The 21,771-nt window shown below is 46.3% G+C and overlaps 1 protein-coding gene across 1 annotated transcript in view; it reads left to right on the top strand.

Annotated features, from left to right (window-relative positions):
- The first annotated feature begins 2,292 nt into the window (after positions 1-2,292).
- Positions 2,293-21,771, top strand: part of Creg2 (cellular repressor of E1A stimulated genes 2) — a 30,994-nt gene continuing 11,515 nt past the window's right edge. Inside the window, exons 1-2 of the mRNA XM_021172533.1 lie at positions 2,293-3,257; positions 5,841-6,010. Of these exons, the coding sequence (XP_021028192.1) occupies positions 2,823-3,257; positions 5,841-6,010 (605 nt within the window). The 5' untranslated portion in view covers positions 2,293-2,822. The remainder of the gene's footprint in view (positions 3,258-5,840; positions 6,011-21,771) is intronic.

Here is a 21,771-nt window from a genome sequence, read left to right as displayed (position 1 = left end):
AATATTACTCTTAAAAGAAGAAAAACCTGTCAGATGCCACAACATGGGTGGACCTTGAAAGAACCTTGAAGGAAATTAGCCAGTCCTCTTCGGGATTGAATTTGTCTGAGGCATGAAAATGATCAAATTCATCAAAAACAGAAGGCAATGTGATGCCTGTCAGAGGCTGAGCTAAGGAAACAGGAAGCTGATGTTTGGAGGATGGCAGGACACCAATGTTCTACAGATGCATGCGCAGCAAGGCGCATAGTATTGAGCTGAACTCTTACCCATGGTGAAGGGAAGAGCTTTGATGCTGTGCCTCTCGCCGTGGTGGGGTGAGGAGCCAATATTCTTAAACAGAAAACAACCTGTTCCAGTGATGTAGCCTCAATTATCAATCTGACTGGATGTAGAATCATCTAGAAGATGGCGAGGCACAGCTCTGCGTGTGTCTGAGGGAATAAATGGGGGAAAGGGTAACACTAGAATTCCCCTTTCTCTGCTTCCTGATGTGCCATGACATGAACCTCTCTGTGCCTTGTGCCCTTCTTGCCATGATGGGCCAAATCCTACTAATTCTGGAGCCAAGATAAACCTTTCCTCCTTTCACTGCTGTGTTGGGTAATTTGGTCATAGTGAAGAAAAGGCAGCTAATACAACTGGTAATCAAGTTAAAGCAAATAAATCAATGAGTACCTATCATTGCCCTGCTCCCAGCTATGGATAAGAGCCAATGACATCTCTTAATCTGACAATAATCTAAATAGATAAGAATGAAGAAAATAGGAACTCTCACACTCTGATAGTATAATTGGTGTTTAAGCCAGTTTGACATCCCATAATAATTATTTACACAGAATTAACTAGCAAAGTTAAATACACTCAAGCCCACGTCTTGACCGCTAACAGGTCCATGGGAGTGACGCGTGAATCTGTACAAATACACCCTCTCTAGCTTTTACAATACAACATCTTGATACCCATAGAAATGCAAGAGATCTGTGGGACTCCTACGAGGTTCTACAACTGAACTCATTCCACCAGAGGAGGCACATGCCTCTGCCATAGCTGGCCAACTCAGGCATGAGGAAAGAGAAGGTGGATTGATCCTGCCATGAGAGCCACAGAGGAAATGAGATTACCATCTGCAGGTCCTCTTCCCACACTGATATATCAGTTCAATCCCTTTTCCTTTCCTGAGGTTGAAACATTCATCATCTTTTTCCTCTGAGGATAAGCTCTCTCCTGACACTAGAGATGAGGCTTGACATCCAACCCCTGGTGGGGGAGATGTAACCGTCCCCATTTTGCAGAGGCAACAGTGACATGCCACTATCCCACAATCAGAACATGATAGAACAAGATCTGGATGGTTTTTAATTTGTATTTCAGGGAGGAGGAGTTGTTGGTTTTTATGGTGGATCTTGAGGTGGTGTCTCATGTAGTCTAGGCTGGTCTCAAATTTGCTTACCTAACTAAGGCTGACCTTGAACTCCTGATTCTCCTGCCTCCACCTGTCGAGTGCTGGGATAACAGGTGTGTGCCATCATGCCTGGCTGCAGTGTGTAGTATTTCCATGACTTCCCATTTTGCCTCTCAAGACCATGGAACACATCTTTCCCCCAAACAGGGGATAAGAGGGTCTGTGAAGCTGGGGAGAGAGCAGCAGCCGATACCAGCAGAAGCCATGAGAGTAAACAAGATGTCTTGGGGAGAAACTGAAGACACCATCAATGTTTCAAAGCAGACGGAGAGCAGAGAAGGGGTTGGGAGGAAAGAGAGAGAGAAAGAGCAGTCAGGGGCAGCCAGGGAGAGACAAGAAGTTCCCATGCAGAAGAGAAAGAGACCAGCTGTGTCCACATTGGCAGGGTACTCTGGCATCCAGGCATCCAGGAAGAGTCACAGGAGTTTCACAGCAGGGCACAGTGAAGACATGTAGGAAAAACTCAAATCCCATTTCAAGATACTGTCTTATAGAACCAGTTAGTGCAGGACTCTTGCATTTTAGGAATATGAGCTATAGAAAATATTCCACGGTGGGACAAAGACTGGATATCATAAGAATAGGTAAGAAATTATAATTACTTTGAAGTTATTTTGATATTTATTAAACTTCTTACTGGAACAAGATGGTTTCTAAAATGCGCTATTAAGCCGGGCAGAGGTGGCGCACACCTTTAATCCCAGCACTTGGGAGGCAGAGACAGGCAGATTTCTGAGTTCGAAGCTAGCCTGGTCTACAGAGTGAGTTCCAGGACAGCCAGGGCTATACAGAGAAACCGTGTCTCGAAAAAAAACAAAACAACAACAACAACAAAAAACCCAACAACAAAGTTCTATTAGTCTGTGTCGCTAGCCGCACAACACCGCTGACTGGGTGAGTGATGGAAGATGTGGGCGTATTGTGGTTCTCGGTTCTGCGGAGGTGATGGGGTGCAATAACTGAGCCTGGCGATGCCCTTCTTGTTGGCTCAGAGAAGTTAATCAGCTTGGTAGAATCGCACAGCTGACGAGCGGAGGAGTGCATTGAGCCTGAGCTGTGAACGCCCACCCTCTGGCTGCAAAACGCTTCCCATCCTGCGGAAAACCAAGACACGCGTGGACTCTGAGCCCAGCAGCGGCGGTGGGCGCAGGGGACTCTGGTCGTGCAGCAGACGTCGCTTCTTACGGGAGTGTAAGGCAATAGGGAACCTCGGCCCCGGACTGATTGGAGACCCTCAACCCGGGAATCCTATCACGGGGAGAAGGGTTCCAACGCACGCTCCGCCGCAGGGGGGCGCCCCTGGCTGGCCGCTGCTTGGCCAGTGGTCCCCGCCACAGAGCGCGTCGCCTCCAAGAAGATGTCGCTGTCCGGCAGGGAGCGTCCTGCTTGGCCAGGGAGTCGCCTGTCCTGGTTGCTATGCTGCAGCGCCCTGTTGTCCCCAGCCGCCGGCTACGTGATTGTGAGCTCGGTGTCCTGGGCTGTCACCAACGAGGTAGACGAGGAGCTGGACAGCGCATCCACTGAGGAGGCGCTGCCCGCGCTGCTGGAGGACTCGAGTAGCATCTGGCAGCAGAGCTTTCCGGCCTCGGCGCACAAGGAGGACACGCACCTGCGACCTCGGGGCTCCGCCCGCGCCAGGCCCGCACCGGCCGCGCGTGGCATGTTCTCCTACCGGCGGGAGAGCGGCTCATCTGAGGCATCCCCTGGCCCCAGGGTGCATGCCAGCACCGCCCGCTCCCTAGCCCACGCTAGCTCCTGGGGCTGTCTGGCCACGGTGTCTACCCACGAAAAGGTAAGCCAGAGGTCGGGACGCGGGGGCGGTGAGCGTCTCCCTTCCAGGACGCAGGGCGACTCGGGTTTCACAGGTTCATAGGCTGCAAATGCCCTGTGAATAACGGAACCAGAGTGTGCATGGGTCGGTCCATCCGGCCAAGTGCATGTGAGTGGGGAGGAAGGAGAAGCTGGGAAACAGTCTCGTGGTTAGTGATTGAATCCCTGTGTACTAAAATGGCCAAAGAGATGATCAGATAAACAGTGACAAGCTGGAAACCTGGAACACAGGCAGGATCGCTTTTGGAATCACAGATGAGGCGCATCCAGTTCCCAGCTCCTGCAGGCTCCGACAGTCCTGCAGACAGACTCTGGCACCGCCTCCCACACCAAGTGGGTGTGGAAGAAGAATGCCATCCACACTCCGGTAGACATTTACACTTAAAAAAAAAAAAATGGAACTCAGATTTCTCAGAAAGAGGACTTAAGCAAAAGGTAACAGCTGGAGGAGCTGTTTCGGCTGCAATTCGTCTCTTTCGATCCACAAAACTGTATTCACATTTTATCCTGCTTCCTTCCACCCAGAATGGCATGAAGAGGGGCCGAGGCTCTGTATTCCCTAAGAAGAGCCTCCAGAAAGCTTCTAGCCCTGTCTGGTAAACAGAGATGTGATCCCAGCCCCTGTTTAATCTGTGCAGGGAAGGGCTTTGTTATGTATCCCACGGTGTGGTTCTTGCCACAGCTCTGGGTCTCACTAACCCCAGCTTGGCCAAAGCATCTATAAAACTAAGAAATTCGGTGGGCAGAGTTTGAAAGTTCTTTCTTCTTCTCCTTCTTCTTAAAAAAATATTTAATGACAACTTTATCCTACTAATGGCAATGATCTTGTCCTCTTTCTACATCTGAATCTAAGCCAGTTCTGTATTCCCAGGGTTCAAAGACTTTTTACACATCTAACATATACCTTAATAGAATACAGACTTTAAATATGAAGCTAATCTCTAGGTTTATAACAAATCAGTTCAGACAATTACAAATCTACTGCCTGAAGCTAGGGAAGAGGCTGGGCTGTAGAATGATTGAGAGTCTGTGTTATTCAACCTCCAGAATCCATGTTCTTTTGTTTGCTTGTTTGTTTTCTTTTTTAAAGCACCAAGCAGGGTGGTGTTAATTTATGGTCACAGTGCTGAGTCTGCTGAAACAGGTGGATCTTTAGGGCTTGCTGGCAAGCTAACCTAGCCTTCTTCGGGAGTCCCAGGCCAGTGACAGACTCTTTCTAAAAAACAAACAACAACAACAATAACAAAAAAAAAAAAACCCCAAAAGTCCTGGACCCTGAGGAAAGACACAGGGAGGCCAGGAGGTTGACCTCTGACCACCATGAATACACACTATGCAGAAGTACCACACACTCAGGCACACACAAAACAAAGAAGCTGGGTGCCAGTCAGCCTGGGTAGCCCATGCTAACACAGCTAAGGCAGGAGAATTGTGAGTTCAGAGCCAACTCTAGATACATGTCCCGGCCCTGCCTCACAGAAACAGGTACAAGAGAAACCATCCACTGTCCTTGCGGGTCGGTCGTTGTGTTGAAGTTGTTTTGACCTCCGACAGCTCTTTTGCTGGCTTCTTTAGGCTCTTCCAGTGTTGACTTTGAATCCAAACAGTAAATTCAGAGAACATTTGCATGAACCGCTGAGCAGTTCATGATAGCCTGGAAATAGAATCTGTGGGTGATGTCATACTACCGTTTGGAGAACTCGTTAATGTTTCATATTTCTAAATTACTAAAGCCTTTCCTTTCAGAATCTTGCCCACCATGTCAGGTGCTTGGAACACAATGGCGGCTTCACTAACAGGAGGGTTCTTTGTAAGGGGCAAAGCAGGGATGGCAGAGTTTGGGGAAAGCTAAGACCTAAACACTTTAATTTAATGTCACATAAGCGTCCACTAGGTGAGCACAAGCAAAGATCAGTATATCATGCTTCTGTGACTTCCATTTATGCTAGAATGGTATCTAACATAACATTTTCCCATAACCTGTTCAGTTATATAAAGAAAAGTTATTGATCATAATATAACATAGAACTGATGAAGAAATAGATGAAGTAATGTTGTTGCCCCATCTGAAACAATTTAAAATATTCTTGACATCCCAAAGACCAAGCAGTTTGTTAAAACTAATTAAGTTTATCCCCCAAAGTTTAATAAAGAATGCAGGGGATGAGAAATGCAGTGGTTATTTAAGAGGAGCTTGTGGGAAAGGCCCAGCACTGTCTTCTCCAAGAGCCTAGTAGTCCCTCTCCCTTCAATAAAACGACTACATTCACTGTGTGAAGTCAGCATCTAGAATAACCCTTCAGCTTCCAGACAGAATGCACTTCCCTGCGCAGCCCCACCCCCAGAGAAATTCTGAAAGCATCACTGTTTTGAGTTGCTTAGATTGGGACCACAGAGCCCAAATAGTCTCCCTGTGAAATCCGCCGAGGCATGCAAGTGGTCCAAGCAAGGTCCCAGCGGGAAACACCAAGTTTGGTCCCAGCTTGTTACGCGTAGCTCTGCCACCACAAAACCTTTTTGTCTTTGTTATTGTTGTATTTGTTAGATCCAAGGACTGCCCTTTGGGAGCTGCCTGGCCATCAGTGATGGCCCCGTCCACAATAGCACAGGGATCCCTTTCTTCTACATGACAGCCAAGGACCCTGCGGTGGCTGACCTGGTGAAGAACCCCACAGCCTCGCTGATGCTGCCGGAGTCTGAGGGAGAGTTTTGCAGGTAAAGGAGGGAGGGTTTGTTCCTAGGGGTTTGGGCAGAGGTAGAAGGTGGGCTGTATGGCCACTGTCATAGGGCCTTAGATGTAAATTGACATCCTTCTTAGAGAGTTGCACTGTAGACCAAGGAATGTGATTTGGAGCAAGCTATCTCACATGTATTCATGTGAAAATGTGAGGGTGCATGGGTTTTGACTTTCACTGGGGTGATATATCCAGTGAGCCTGTTATAAAGAGAAACTGTTGTCTGTTGGAATGTGTAGGCTACACTTAACCTAGCAGACATCTCTGCTCAGCCTGGCCTGCCTTAGCTTCCATCAGAGTGCCAGCATTGACTTCAGGTGAACAAAAAGCTTATTTGCTAGTAAGAGTTTGACAGTGGAATTTGTTGAATCCTGAACTCAAAGGGGAAACACAGAGGACTTTTCTGTACCCACAGCCTAGAAAAAGAGCAAATTTCCTAGTGCACAGTTTGCTGAGCGTAGATCACTTGGAAACTGGCATAAAGCTGAAGACTGCCCTGAACAGTCACAAGTTGGTATGCACAATCATGTCTACCCTACGGAGTGATTATGAGCCTTGGGCATGGGTGCCTTCTGTGAGACAAAATGCTTTTGAGACTGGTTTTCATGGAGCCCAGACTGGCCTTGAACCTAACCTGTAGCCAAGGATGTACCACATTGGTTAATGCGGTACTGGAGGATTGAACCCAGGGCCTCGATGAGCACTCTACCATCTAAGCTATGTGCCCAACCCAAGATGCCTCATATGACTGACAGCCAGAAGGGCACAGTAGGCTGCAGGCTAGAAAGAGACCCAGTAGTTTGTCTCCCTGGGATGTTCAGGCTGGAGCCTATTGTTTTTTTCAATTCATTTATAGCCCCTCTCTCCCCCAAGGGATGCATGGGATACAAGCCAGCATCCTTTAATGCAATTTCTCAAAAACTCTCAAGAAGAAAAGACTTCTAAAGACATTTAAGCAAAAAAAAAAAAAATTAGAGCATCCATTCATTCAGACACTGTTATCTAAATTCAAGATGCAAACCCCCAAATCACTTGCTGCCAGGGAGACACTGCTCTGAGATCCTGTGGCAGTCCAGAGATTAACAATCATCACAGGGTGGCCTGGAGGGAAGGGTAGATTAGGCCTGGGCATCTACCATCTTATCTGCAAACACAGAGGTGATTGAGAGCAGCAGCTGGCTCCCTGCCACGTCTGAGGCTCTGCCCTCTACACACAGCATAGCAAACATGCAGCCATCCTGTTTGTTCTTGTGGAAACCAATTACAGCAAGAACAGGGTACCAAATGCAGCCTGGGAAAGGCCTTGTTAGCCCCTCTCACACCATTTATCCTCAGCAACAGAGACTCAAACTCAAGGACTTCCACTGTTCCCCACCAGGTCATGTCCGGAAGCCAGGGAAATAGCATTCTTTTGTTATGGAATGGTCTCCCTGTTCTGAGCAAGCTCACTGCTACTAGAGATATATTCCCAGGAGAATTTCCTAAATTGCTGGTCCTAAAAGCAGTCATATTGGAACGCATTGCTCCCAGAACCCAGAGTGCACCTGCTCTGGAAGACAAGCCACAGGGTTCAGTTCCAGGAGCAATGTGCAGCCAGCCACACTTGGCTGCACAAGATTTGCCTACCAGCAGGCCTCAAGCAGACATACAGGGACTGAAATCCAAAGCGTTGAGGAAGCAATCTCCATAGAGGCTGGAGGAGGGCAGTGTCTCAGAGTGGCCGTCTCCAGCCTCTTGCCCTTACCTGCATACTTTGGACTGTCTGTCTGTCTGTCTGTGTCTGTGTATCTGTGTGTGTGCCTGTGTGTATCTCTGTATCTGTGTGTCTCTGTGGGGGGTCTGTCTGTCTGTCTGTGTCTCTGTATCTGTGTGTGTCTGTATCTGTGTATCTGTGTGTGTGTGTATCTGTGTGTGTCTGTGTATCTGTGTGTGTCTGTGTGTATCTGTATGTATCTGTGTATCTGTGTGTGTCTGTGTGTATCTGTGTGTCTGCTTGTGTCTCTGTGTGTGTGTCTGTGTATCTGTGTGTGTCTGTGTATCTGTGTGTGTCTGTGTATGTCTGTCTGTGTGTGTATCTGTGTGTCTGTGACTCTGTGTGTCTGTGTGTTTTATGTGTGTCTATGTATGTCTGTGTGTGCATGTGTGTGTTGGTTTGCATGTGTGTCTCTGTGTTTGTGTATATGTGTGTATCTGTGTGTGTGTCTGTGTGCATGTGCACAAACATCTATGTGTGTATATGTATGTCTGTATGTCTCTGTGTGTATGTGTGCATGTGCACAAACATTGGTGTACCATGCTGAGTAAGAAATGAGACAGCATCTGGCCAGAAATGATGTCTCCAGGGTCAAGGGCACATCTCTATCCCCTACTGATGCGCAGAAACATCCACACCTACCGGCCCCTGTGTCTAGAATCTTTCCATAGAACTGTTCCCCAGAACTGCCAATCCCTAGCACTAGTAAAATTCTGAAGTGTTGAAACATAGTATAAATTAAATTGGCCTTAGCAATGGTCAGAATTCCAATCAGATGTTCTGAAATGAAGCTCTACCTTCCTGTGAATGACTTAAGCCCAGATGTGAGGTTCACCTACAATGTTAGAAACATTTGAGTACAGGGCTTAGTAAGTCAAAGCCTGCATTAAAAGATAGGCAAGTGCCAGAGCCCCCAGATAAGCAGGGAGCTCCTTGGGGCCACCTAACCAGAGAGAGGCAGCTGGTAGAAGATATTACCAGAACTGCATCCCAGAAAAGAACCTTGTAGAGTTTAGAGAGATCAACAAGACGACTCCTGCCTGTTCCCAAGACCTGGAAATATCCCTGGTGAGACCCAGACTTGTTGTCAAATACTTCACAGCAATTCTGGGGACTGGGAAGGGGATTCAGAACTCTCCAGATGGCATGATGGTGAGGATCATGAAGGCTCCAGTCACTTGTGTTCAGAGAAACAGCCTCACCTTGTGCTGTGACGAAGCATCCTGTGGGCTGAACCTTGTAGCCATGCTGTTTGCCCATTTGCTGTGTGCTCTGCTTAGAGTCCTCTGGGGCCATGTGCAGTGGGGTAGCGTAGCTGATACATCCCAGGGTCCCCACAGGCCTAGATGAGCCATCAGAAGAGAGAGCACAAGTCAAGTTTGGAAGGGAAGGGAGAGGCTGGTTTGGAAACCATCTCCGTGGCTCCTTGGGCATCCTCGGGTGTGCAGCTCTTTGGCTGCTGGCCTACCTGTGTCTTTATCAGGGTACACCCTGACTCCCACAGGCTTGGTGCCAGCACAGTTTGGTGAGCTCTGTCTTCACCAATGTGGACATATAAGCCATAAGAAGGATAAGCTTTAAGACTATCACAAGAGCAGACTGATCAGGCCTCTGTACATTCAGAACTTTGATAAAGCTGCGTAGAAAAGGTCTATGCTTACTAAGCAGAGCAAGGATAGATAAATCAGTCAACTTCCTGTGGCTGTCACAACATACCTGAGGCTTGATGGTTTGTAAAGAAAAGGGTTTTGTTTCACACCTCTAGAGACTTACAGTATAGTGTTAGTGTGTGCCCATCTCTGTGAGGACCACTTGGCTTCGTCACCCCCACCACCCCCCCAGCAACTGGCAGGTGCAGAGGAAAGATTGAATCACAGGGCAGGAAGCAAGAGGGATCAGGCGTGGTGTTTTGTAAAAGGAATTATATATTCTAGCTAGCCTGTATAAAAGACACACAATTCAGGTGTTTTATTTACAATCCATAAGTCTTGACTCTCTTTGGTTTGGAGCTGTTTTAATTTATATCTCAGTCCCTTGTTACTTGCTGTTTCTCCCGGCCATGTGCTCATGGTCCTGTCCTTTCTCCCTCTTTCCCTTCTACATGTGACTCCAGCCAGGTAACTGAAAACCTGCCTACCTCTATCTACTGCCCAACCAGGGGGTGGGGGCATGGTTACATAGCATCACTTGGTGTACACGAGGCTCTATCTTTTCCTTGTTGTCAGGGGCAACTAGATCTTGGGGAAAGTATTTAGCATTTGAATACATAGCATCACCAGACCAACTCCCCCCTCCCCCCCTTTTTTTAATAAAAAAGCACTCCCAGTATAACTAGACCACTTCGAGATTAGCATTGACCCTTTCCAAGGGTGGTGCCCCCATGACCACCAAATCCCACCTCTTAAAGATTCTGCTTCTCAATACGGCTTCACTGGGACCAAGCCCACGAACCTCTAGGGACCTATTCAAACCACACGCACACCAGAGCAAACCACTAGATCCTCTCACATAGCCAAGCTTTCTCCGAGAACACGCACTACATTCAACCACAGCTGCTCTCCCATTTACTCTTCATCTTGAGTTACTGGCCACTCAGATCCTGCCATCCCTCTGCTAAACTCTGAAAGCATGAGGCAAATCAGCAGAGCCCTCCTGGGCCCTGAATGGTCAGGCATCCATTCCTTCTCGGAAGAGATCACGATGCCCGCTGCTTCGCTGTGCCAACTCTCTTAATATTTTATTTATATCCAGCTTTATCAAATTAAAAGTCTGACCCGAGGCTCTTTGTGATCAAAGCTCGCACAAGTACTTTGGCAGGTAGCTACAAAACACTTTCCACTTAGTGGCCCCCACGGCGTATCACTCAAAATGGTATTCCGGTCCATTAGCTGGCTGTGTATTAAAAGGTTTCATCCGGGGGCTGGAGAGATGGCTGAACACTTAATGATGCGTACCGCTCTTGCAGAAGACCTGAGTTTGGTTCGCAGCCCCAGGGTGGGCAGTTCACAGCCATCTGTAACCGCCAGCTCTCAGGGGTCCCAGTGTTCCTTCTAATCTCCACCAGTACCTGTGTACATGTGGCATGCACTCACACACATAAATAAATATCTTTTTTTTTTTTTGTAAAAGTTAAATCTAAGTGGAAATGGGTGAAGGAGATTGTGGATCCAGGTTCCAGAGGCTTGAGAACTGTAACCATGAAGAGAACATTGCTCATGGTATTTGTTTAGCTAAAGGAGGGAGAAGCTGGTATCTTGAGAGATGAAACACATACATCTTCCTTCCTGTGAGGCAGATTTTCAATGGCCCAGAAGGAGTCTTGTTATTGTTAGATGTATTGTTTTGTTTATATGTATGTCATGTGTACATATGTGTGTACAGGTGCACATGCTTAATCATGTGAAGGGCAGAAGAGGGTGACAGATCCCTCAGAGATAGCGTTACACGGGACTGTGGGACATCTGCTTGTTACGAGGGTGCTGGCATCCAAACCTGAATCCTCATGCCTGAGCCCTCACGCTTAAGCCCCTCATGACTTAACTACCGAGCTAGTGCTCCATCCTGGCCGAGAGTTTTTAAGTGAACGTGTAAAATGAATTTGTGCTGTGCCACCTCACCTAGTCAGTTGTTTTATTGATTTGTTGTGGTTGTGGTTGTTGTGGCTGCTGTTGTTCTCTGTTGCTTAATGTTCTAGTATAGTTACTAAGGTCAGCTGGGTGAAGTTGTCCTGGCCAGGGTATACTGGTTTAAGTGCTTCACCTGCTCTTCAAAAGTGACATCCAGGGCTTAAGAGATGGTTTGGTCATTAAGAGGACAGCCTGCTCTTGCAGAGGACCCTGGATGGATTCTCAGCACCCGCACAGCTGCTCTTGCAAGTGTGCGTAGCTCCAGTTCCGAGGGTTCAGATGCCCTCTGCTGGCCTTTGCGGGTGCTGCATGCCTGCAGTACACATGCATGCAGGCAAAACCACTCATACATAAAAAAATAAATAAATAAACCTATTTAGGGTGACATTCAGTACTAGATAGGTAGCACTAGATTGGTCATTTTGATGCATCCTTATGGCCAAAATGTTGCTGCTGGGATAAAATTAAATATTCAGATTTCCCTTGGTATGCAGGAGAATGTGGGGTTGAACCTCAAGGGTCTTTGAGTCTGTGGTTGAGTAGGCCTTGCAGTAGTGAACCCTGGGTGAGAACAGGCACCTAGGATGCCATGTTTTCTACAGCAAGACTGCCCTTCTTTGAGTGCCATCCACAGATTCAGTCAACTACAGAAAAAAATTTGTCTATATAGAACATAAACTGATATTTTCTAGCTTTTATCCCCTGAACAGTTTAGAACAGCAATTCTTTGCACAGTATTTATATCAAATAGGTGTTAAAAGAAACCTGAGATGATTTAAAGTCTGTGGGGAGTGTGGGATGATATGCAAATATTACTACTAAAATACTTCTATTTTAGTAAGCTGAGCTAGCTTAGCAGATAAGGATGCCTGAGGCTAAGACTTAAGACCTAAAATTGATCCCTGGGAGCCTTATGGCATAGAGAACTGGCTCCCCAAGTTGTTCTCTTATGTCCATACATGTGCTATGACATGCACATACATATATATACTACATAAAAAGTGTAATAGAATACTTTTACTTTATAGAGGGCATTAGGCACCTTCAGATTTTGACATCCGAGGTGCATTCTGAACAGAATTCCACAGGCGTCCCAAGAGATAACTGTGTGTATATTTTTACAAAGGTGGTAAATTATAAAGTACAAGCTCCCAAAACTTAAGAGAAGGAGGCCTGTCAATTACTTGGAGGGCCGAGACAAAAGAGACTCATTAATGATAGGCGTGTCCATCTCTTAGGCCACCTTAGGAAGTATACAAGTGTATAGTCTGAAGGTGCTCTATGGTGAGCCTGATGCTTCTGGAAGATGTAGACATTCGTGAGTCTAAAATTCATCTCTAGTGCTGCCAAGAAAGTCCTGTGAGTTGTGGTAATTTGGCCCATACTATAGCTCATGTCCATTGTAAATTGGAATTAAAGTGAGAGTCTGGCAAAAAGAAGAAATAGTGACTGAGTTCACATACAGGTGGAATCTAAGGAAGTTAAACTCTCATGGAAGCCCAAAATAGACTATGCTTCCCAAGAACCCGGGAAGAGAGGAGTGGGGCGCACGACACCCCTGCTCAGGAAGAGGGTTTGGGGCTCAAACGCTCAGCACGAATCAGCAGGCATTTGCTAAGCTGATTGTGGTAATCATCACACGATGTATGCACACAGTGAGTGATCGCACTGCATACCTTCAGTGCGCTCCGTCTGAATTTGATAATTAGATATTCGAAAGGGAAGGGATTAGTCTGAGGAACAGCAAGGGAGGAGGGTTCTCTACTTGTCAGCCATCACGGCCCACACCTATGTCTTTATTAATAATCATTAGTTTATTTCAAGCACTTTATTTAATTAGTCTGTTTACATTCTGGTGCTGTGGTTTCTTCATTTAATTAATCAAATGAATTAGGGCTGGGAATCTATTTCCCAGCCCAGGTTAAGATGGTAAATTGAAAAAGACTCCATCTTAAAGAGATCCTGGCAACCACTGTCCTTCCTCCATTCCCCTTCCAGGCAGCACATACACGCACATATGGATGGGCAGGGACCAACTCCCTGCCCAGTCAGCACATACATGCATATCTGCATGGGTAGGTGCCCAACCCTCCGGGGAACTTACACTCAGACAGTAGACTTGGCTGTGTGAAAACCTAATCGGTGGTGACTTTCAATGACAACATCTCAGAAGCAAAACTTCTGTTGTAGTTTCTCCCTTTCTGTAGTATGCGGCCTTGCACTATGACCTTCAGCACTGTATCTTATTAATGAGCAGGCTAGCCTCTCATTAATAGCCTCTGGGCCAGGGCCTTTTATTGATTTATGTACTCCTGGAGGGTAATGGGTCAGTTTTCATTTTGATGTCTGGGATATCCATGGAACGAAAAGAGTTAATAAATGCTCTTCTTGAGGTCAAAACCACTTGAAGGGAGATTGGACAAATGCTCCGAGAGTTTGACTTGATCATAAACAAGGATTCAGAGGCCTTTCTTCTCTTCCCCCAAAGACTCTTGATTTTAAAAGGGGGGGTGTGTCACAGATGCTAGCAGGGCTCAGAGCCCTCAATCCTTACTAAGCAGAAACAACGGAGTTAGTAGGTGCTGAATTTAGTGATTCCCTTGTGAGATGTAAAGACAGGTTCTAGAAATAACAAGGACCAATGGCCACTGTGGCCCCTTCATCATAACATGGTGTGTGTGTGTGTACATCCACATATGTATGTATGTGTGTGTATGGATATGCACGAATGTGTGCAAGTGTGTATGTGTGTGTATGTGCATGTGCGCACATGTGTGCTTGAGGGTGTGTGTGCATATGTGTATGAGCATGTGTATATGTGTGTACAGCCATATGTGTGTGTGCACTTGTGTGTCTGTATATGCATGCATGTATATATGTGTGTGCATGCATATATGAATATATGTGCAAGTGTGTATTGTATGCATGTGTATGCACGTGTGTGTGAATGTGTGTGCATGTGTGCTTGAAGATATGTGTGCATATGTGTATGAGCATGTGTATATGTGTATACACCCATGTGTGTATATGTGTGTGCACTTGTGTGTATGTGTACACTCATGTGTGCACTAGTGTGTGTGTATGTGCATGCACACGTGTTTGTGTGTGTGTGTGTGTGTGTGTGCGTGCACACGTGTTTGTGTGTGTGTGTCCTATATCTCTCTTCACATTTTTGTTGTTCCCAGAATCCACTGCTCTGTGCCTGCCAACCCTGGGATTGCAGGCATGGGTGGGGGTGGCCATGCCTTGTTTTTATGTAGATTTCCCTTAATTGTTCTTACAAGAATAAAATGTGGAGCAAAGTGGGTAGTATACTCCTGTAATCCCAACACTTGGCAGGCTGAGGCAGGAGGATTTCCACGAGTTGAGCTAAATAGTCAACACCAGACCAGTCAGGGCTGCATAGCAAGACCCTGCTTCAGAGAACAAAAACAAACAAGGGAATAAATGTGAATAGCTAGGGTAAGCTTCTGCTTAGCCTGATACTAAAGGACTCTCAGCTAACTCCTCCTAGGTTTCAGCAGCTCCCAGTTGAGCTCCATCAGGTGTTGTAAGCACCTGCTGGCAGCAACTAAGGCAATGACTGTGGTGACTCTGTCTGCAGAACTTCACATACCAGAGATGTGTTTCAAAGCACAAGGCCCAGCCCTAATCAGACCTGGTGTGTGTGTGTGTGTGGGGGGGTGCATGTATGTATGTGTATGTGTGTACATGCATGTATGTGTGTATAGACGCACAGATCCATGTCACCTTCTCTTCACCTTTGCCTGAACATTTCTGTTGACTCCTTCTGGTTCACAATTGTTGTTGGAAAGGTCTCCACCTTAAACAGGAATGACTTAAATATGAAACAAGGTAGCAACACCCAGAGTAGATACCTTAAAAAGCACTTAGCCTGCTAGGGTGAATGAAAATGTGTTATCAAAGGGCCCAAGCCCCATAGATGTCCTATGGATTTATGTGTTCTGGACATTTAACTAATTTATTTATTTATTCCAGGTATCATATAAATGGAAGTCATAATGTGTGGTATTTTATAAGTGATTTTAAAAAGACCTATATTGATATTTTCAAGGATCATTATTTTACAACGTTTATCAATAATCCATTCCTTTTAGTGGCCAAATAGCTTTGCATTGTTCAAGTGTCCCATGTGTGGCTGTTTCTGTCCCTCTCTGAGTGGTTTGGTGAACATTTGTCCCCATGCTACAGAAATCAAGACTCCTGTTGCTGTGGGTATTCATGGCCAGTTTCTGGGCAGGTCTACAGTTCCAGTCTGTTTGGTGTGTAGTGGGAGTCGAATTGTTAGATCACATACTAATTCCATGATTAACTCTTTAAGAACTTGCCACGCTGTCTTCCCGAGTGGCCACACCAGCAGCAGTATTTGAGAATTCTGGTTCCTCCTTATCCTGGCCCATCTGGTTACTGTCTGTCTTTTTTGATTCAGTCTGTCCAGTTGTGGAGGTGACATCACACAGTGGTTTTGATGTACAGTCCCTGAAGGCTGTGGTATTGAGTATTCTGTCGTGGATTGATTGGCCATTTGTCCTCTTCTTGGGAGAGCTGGGTTATTTACCATTTTATTGTTGAATTCTAGAGTTTCTATCTATATTCTATATCTATAACTGTTCCTCTAAGCTAACACAGACGAGTGTGCTGGTTTTACTGCTCGCAAATGAGGACAAAAACATGATCATTCATGCTAATGTATGCAGCGCCTCCCTTTGATATTTTGGGGGTGTCACGATTGTGCCTACTTATAACCTAAACATTTTAAAATATAGACGTTGGACTGGGGAAGTGGCCCAGCCACTGGAGCATCTGCCACATGAGCAAGAGGACAGGTTTGGATCCCCAGAACTCTTCACTGCTGGGTAGCCATGGTTCCAGCTGCAGAAGGAGGAAACAGCTGGCTGGTGAAACCCGGACTTAAGCTCTGAGTTCAGTGGACAGTCTCTGCCTCAAACAGAATAAAGGTGGAGAGGGATCAAGGAAGATGCCTAACATCATAACCCCAGAGCATCCACACACATGTGCACACACAGGGACAAAAGGGCACACACAGGTGCATATATCTCTTCCAGAGAGAAATGAAAAAATGAGAATTCAGATCAACCTCAGTGGCCAGAGCAGACTGACTGGTCTGAGAGGGGAGGAGTCTCACGCCTCTGTGGTGCAGGATCTGAGGAGGCAGGACAGGACCCAGCACAGAGTCTGAGAGCAATGTCTGTAATTGGAGGTAGAGCATGGGGAGGGCATGGCTCCCGCTCCCTAGAAACTCCGGCAGGGACTAAGTCAAATTGCCTGCTTGTGTAACCTCTAGGCTTCTGGGTGTGTGGTGGGGCATATTTGCTCAGTAGGAATTCCATGAGCCGGACTCCCTAGAGCCATGGGTCCCTTTTAAAGCCCTGCTGCTGAGGGGAATTTTCCTTCACACATAGAAAAATATAGAGAAGGTAACATGGGTCTAATACATGCAGTATTCAGTTGATGAAGGCAAATCTTGCCATATTCCAAGCCTGAATCCAGCAGCAGGCAGCTACAAAGGGAAGCCCAGAGAATCTTCATTCGGACAGTGACTTGCCCCTCACAGGAGAGTGAGTGGTTTTACTCTCCCTCCCCACCCAAGGGGCTCTACCTCCAGCTTTTCCTGGCCCATTGTGTGTGGCTGGCCAGTGTCTGTTGAATCACAAGACTTCGTGGAGAATGAGTCAAGTTTCTAGCCCCAGTGAATGAGGAAATGTACGGAACCACAGTTTCCATTGGATGCTTTTGCCAAGCTCCTGGGCTGCTTGATTTCACGCAGAGAAACTCGGAATTCTGATAGAAGCTGTGCTGTTGTTGTTGTTGTTGTTGTTGTTGTTGTTGTTGTTGTTGTTGTAATCCTAGGGCTGGCATCAGAAAGCAACAGCGGCTCTCACTGGACCAACATTGAGGTGTTGTCAGGGCTCCTGGCTTCTATGCCCTCTGCCATACTCTGAAGCCAGGAATGGTGGCTGAGTCTTTCTCACATCCTCTCCCACAACATGTCCCTTAACCTTCTTCTCCTACTTTAAAATTGTAGTCAACTGTAGCGACCTAGTTCTTTAATCCCAGCACCCAGGAAGCTGAGGCAGGAGGATTGGGAGTTCAAGGCCAGCCTAGGTAAGGTAGTGAGACTTTATATCAATACACCAATATTGAGAAGAGAAGGGGAAGAACAAAAGAAGCTGATGATAATCTAGGATCTAGCTAGACAGCTCAGGAAAAATTCCCCCCCTTCAATGCCGACCAATTACTAACCTCAATTCTCTCTTGCCACCTATGGTATCGTATTCGCTAGCTCCAGACGTGTGAATGTGAACACCTTTGAGGGCTTGTTAGCCAGCCTATCATAGAGAAAGAAAATGATGCCAAGACAAGCTGCTACCTAATGTACACATGGAATGTTCTATAGTTACATTAACTATATAATTTTTTTATTCTGTATGACCATCACCAATAGAGAAGGAAAAAAAATCCTTATTTAAATATCTTGTTTTACTGGAGCTGTTGCCTGTACATGGGATATGTTCTTCTAGCTGGGTTGCCTTGTCTGGCCTCAGTGGGAGAGGAGGCACCTAGCCTCACAGAGACTTGAAGTGCCAGAGTCGGAGGTACCCAAGAGACCCCACCCACTTAGAGGAGAAAGGGGCATGGGGGAAGGATTGTGGGAGGGGGTAATCAGGAAGGGGCAGTAATAAGTAAATAAGTAAAAGTGAATAAGTAAAAAAAATTAAACTAAATTAAAAATAAATATTATTCTGTGATGACTTACTTAAGAGGGCTAATTCCATTGCTTTGTTCAAGAGAGATTTTGTTGAAGAAATTGGCTTTAACGGTGAACAGATAAAGCTGATGATGTTCTTGTGTGGACAAATTCTAGTTACTTGTAATGCTTGTAGAGTTATTTCTCACTTGCTGGTTCTGTTTATTTTCTCCTGTGTGTCTCGGGGCTGGTTCATTTGTTTGTTTTAACAACGTGCTGAGTGGATTCCATTTTTCTTGCAATTGCATTCTGTGATTCCTTTATCTTAGCCCACGAGAAAAATTCCCAACTCAGCAACTAGACTTTTGCCATGTTGAAAACACCGACGGTAACACTTCTAGATGGAACTCGATGTTCTCCCATGCAGCAATGTGTCTGAATACGTGTGTGCGGTCACTATTACCCTCTTGTTAGGACTCCACTGGGTGTGTGATAAAGAGAAGCTTCCAGGCAGGTAGAGGCAAGTCCCTTAAGTCTAAGCTAAACATGTATGTGGCTTGACAGAGGCATCTTTCTCAAGACATTAGCATAACATGATGGATGAGTCTGAGTGTGGGAGAGTCACGCCCCCAGACAGCTGTTTTATACTTGCCGTTAGTGTTACGAGGAGCTGTCAGTGTTTGCGTGGTCAGGTACATCAGAGCCCCCAAGGCTCCACTGACTTGATAACTTAATAGAAAGATTCACAGGACTCCAAAGCTCACGGGCTACTGCACTGAAAAGGTACAGGCTGACATGAACAAAGGCCTGAGGTGCATGTCCTGAAGTCCAAGAGAAACCAAACATAAGCTCCCAAGGGTCTCCTGCGGTGGAGTCGCATGCAGCAAACTCGACTTTCCAAGCAATGATGCCTAGCGCCAGGTACAAAGTATTGCCAACCAAGCTTCCAGTCCTGAGTAACCCGGGTTTAGTATAATCTAGTCCTATGCACACCGTACTGACTACATCTGATCTCAGCTCCTTGGACTTTTTAAATCCCCAGGGGGCCAAATGGTGTGGTGTGGCCAAAGGTCCTCAGATGGACAGAGCCAGTCAGGGCATTCAAAGGACTCAGAGGCTGCCACCCAGGGGCTCTCTGAGGGCCAGTCCTCCTAAAGATGGACCTTTCTTAGATCATCCTGGGTTTGAACAACCCAAACCTTCCAAGTTACTCCTCTGCTGACAGCACATTGCTGCTCTGTTCCTCATCAGATGGGCACTGTGAAAATTAATCAACCTATAAAATATAAAATATACTCCTGGCAAATAGTTAGACCTGACTAAATGACTGACTTAAATTAGGAGATTTGAACCAATCTGCGTAGCCCACAAGATTCAGTCACGATCTGACTTAAATAGAGCCTGGCTTTCACTATGGTATTGGCAAACACTACCATCTCTGTTGTCCTTACCTGGTGATAAACCCCAGGACATCATGTTTGATCATATTAAAGATTGTGAAAATATAAAATGTATTTTCCCATACTCTCCTGGGTTTCCTGGAAGAGGATCTGTAACAAACACAGCCAGTCTCTATTAAACCTGAATCTTTAAAAACACTTTCAAGTTTTTGTGTAGACTGATACGTGCTTGCATTGTGTATTATTCATTGCCCCTCAATTAAACCTCCTCCACAACAACCCACATCTGCCAAAAACACAGCTGGACCTGTGGTGGTGCAAGGGAGAGATGGCTCAGCAGTTGGAAGCACTGACTGACTGTTCTTCCAGAGGACATGGGCTCTGACTCCTTGACCAGGATACTTACTGTGTGCACAGTCAACTAAGGATAGTCGCCTGGGTCCTCCGATTGCACTCTGGAGACCACCTTGGCTGTGTCCACGCTAGTATTGCTATCATTTTGGCTGAGTTTTCTGTTTCTAATTTTTGTCTAGTTTCTTATTCTCTCTGTAAGGATGGCAGCAGAACTCAAAGCTCTGTGCACCTTTGTACCCAACCCTGTCTCTGTGCACCTGTACTCACCCCTGTCTCTGTGCACCTGTGTACTCACCCCTGTCTCTGTGCACCTGTGTACTCACCCCTGTCTCTGGGCACCTGTGTACCCACCCCTGTCTCTGGGCACCTGTGTACCCACCCCTGTCTCTGGGCATCTGTGTACTCACCCCTATCTCTGTGCACCTGTGTACTCACCCCTGTCTCTGGGCACCTGTGTACTCACCCCTATCTCTGTGCACCTGTGTACTCACCCCTGTCTCTGGGCACCTGTGTACCCACCCCTGTCTCTGGGCACCTGTGTACCCACCCCTGTCTCTGGGCACCTGTGTACCCACCCCTGTCTCTGGGCACCTGTGTACTCACCCCTGTCTCTGGGCACCTGTGTACTCACCCCTGTCTCTGGGCACCTGTGTACTCACCCCTTCTGCTTTGGGCATGGACAGGATATAAGCCTCCTGACTGCTCAATCAATCATAATAATGGTGCTGGGAAGCAATCCAGTGCTTGTTAGACATTATATAAGACTCAGTCTTGGCTTACTGGAGTTAGTTAGACCTTCTAATAGCGAAAAGTTTAGCTATGTAATATGAACTTCTGCCAATGTGTTGGCATTCTGATCTGCACATTTAAATAGTTAAACCCAGTTAGAATTGATTTGATGGCCATATGATTCATAGTGCATATGTGTGCATGAGAATGGAGACAGAGGATAACCTGAGATGTGGTTCCTTGGGTGCCATGTGCCCCATCATCTTACAGAGTGAACACCAACTTAAGACGAGATAAACTGTTAGGAGAATAAAAATTACATATCAAAATAGTTCACACCAATGCAGAAATCCAAAATAAGTTGTTTGTGAGCTATATCCACAACTCTTAGCTACCTCTTGCGAGCATCCAACTTCTCACACGTTTATTGGGAGAGCTTGATTGTAGAGGCAAAGAGACCCCGAGCCCAGAACTGGTGCTGCTTATATAGGCCTAGGAGAGGCGTGTCTCACACCCGGATTGGTTATGCACTATACCTCATTTGCATGTTCCTCATCTGATTGGTTACTCTCTCTCAGTATCTCACTGAACCTCATTAACATACCTCATTTGCATGTCTCACATCTGATTGGTTAACTCTCTTAGTACTTTGCAGAGCCTCATTATCATGCCCAGGCCAGGCAGTGTTTTGGTGAAAAAACTTTACTGCATAAGTAAGCATTGGTTGTTTGCCCAAACTTATGCGTAGTGGCCAGCAGTAGCCTGCGCCACCCTGCAACAGCACATGTGGCTTCCCACAGCTACCCATTTGGATCTGCAGAGATGGCCTCTGAACTCCAAGTGCTTAGATTAAAGACCTGTGCTACCACCACAGCCCAAAGATTAGATCTTTAAAGATTTAATTGTGAGCCAGGTGATGTGGCAAATAGCTTTAATCCCAGCACCCAGGAGGTAGAGGCAGGCAGATTTTGTTATGAGAAGTTTACATGGTGTGTGTGCATGAATGTAGTGTGTGCATGGTTGTAATGTACATCCATGCATGCTCATGCAGAGGCCAGAGGAGAACAAGGTTGTCTTCCTCAATTTTTCTCCACCTTCTTTTGAGAGGCAGGGTCCCTTGTGGAAGCTGGAGCTCACATTTCAGTTAGG

This window comes from Mus caroli, chromosome 1 (assembly GCF_900094665.2).
Source record: "Mus caroli chromosome 1, CAROLI_EIJ_v1.1, whole genome shotgun sequence".
NCBI lineage: Eukaryota > Metazoa > Chordata > Mammalia > Rodentia > Muridae > Mus > Mus caroli.
This window is presented reverse-complemented; position numbering and strand designations above follow the sequence as displayed.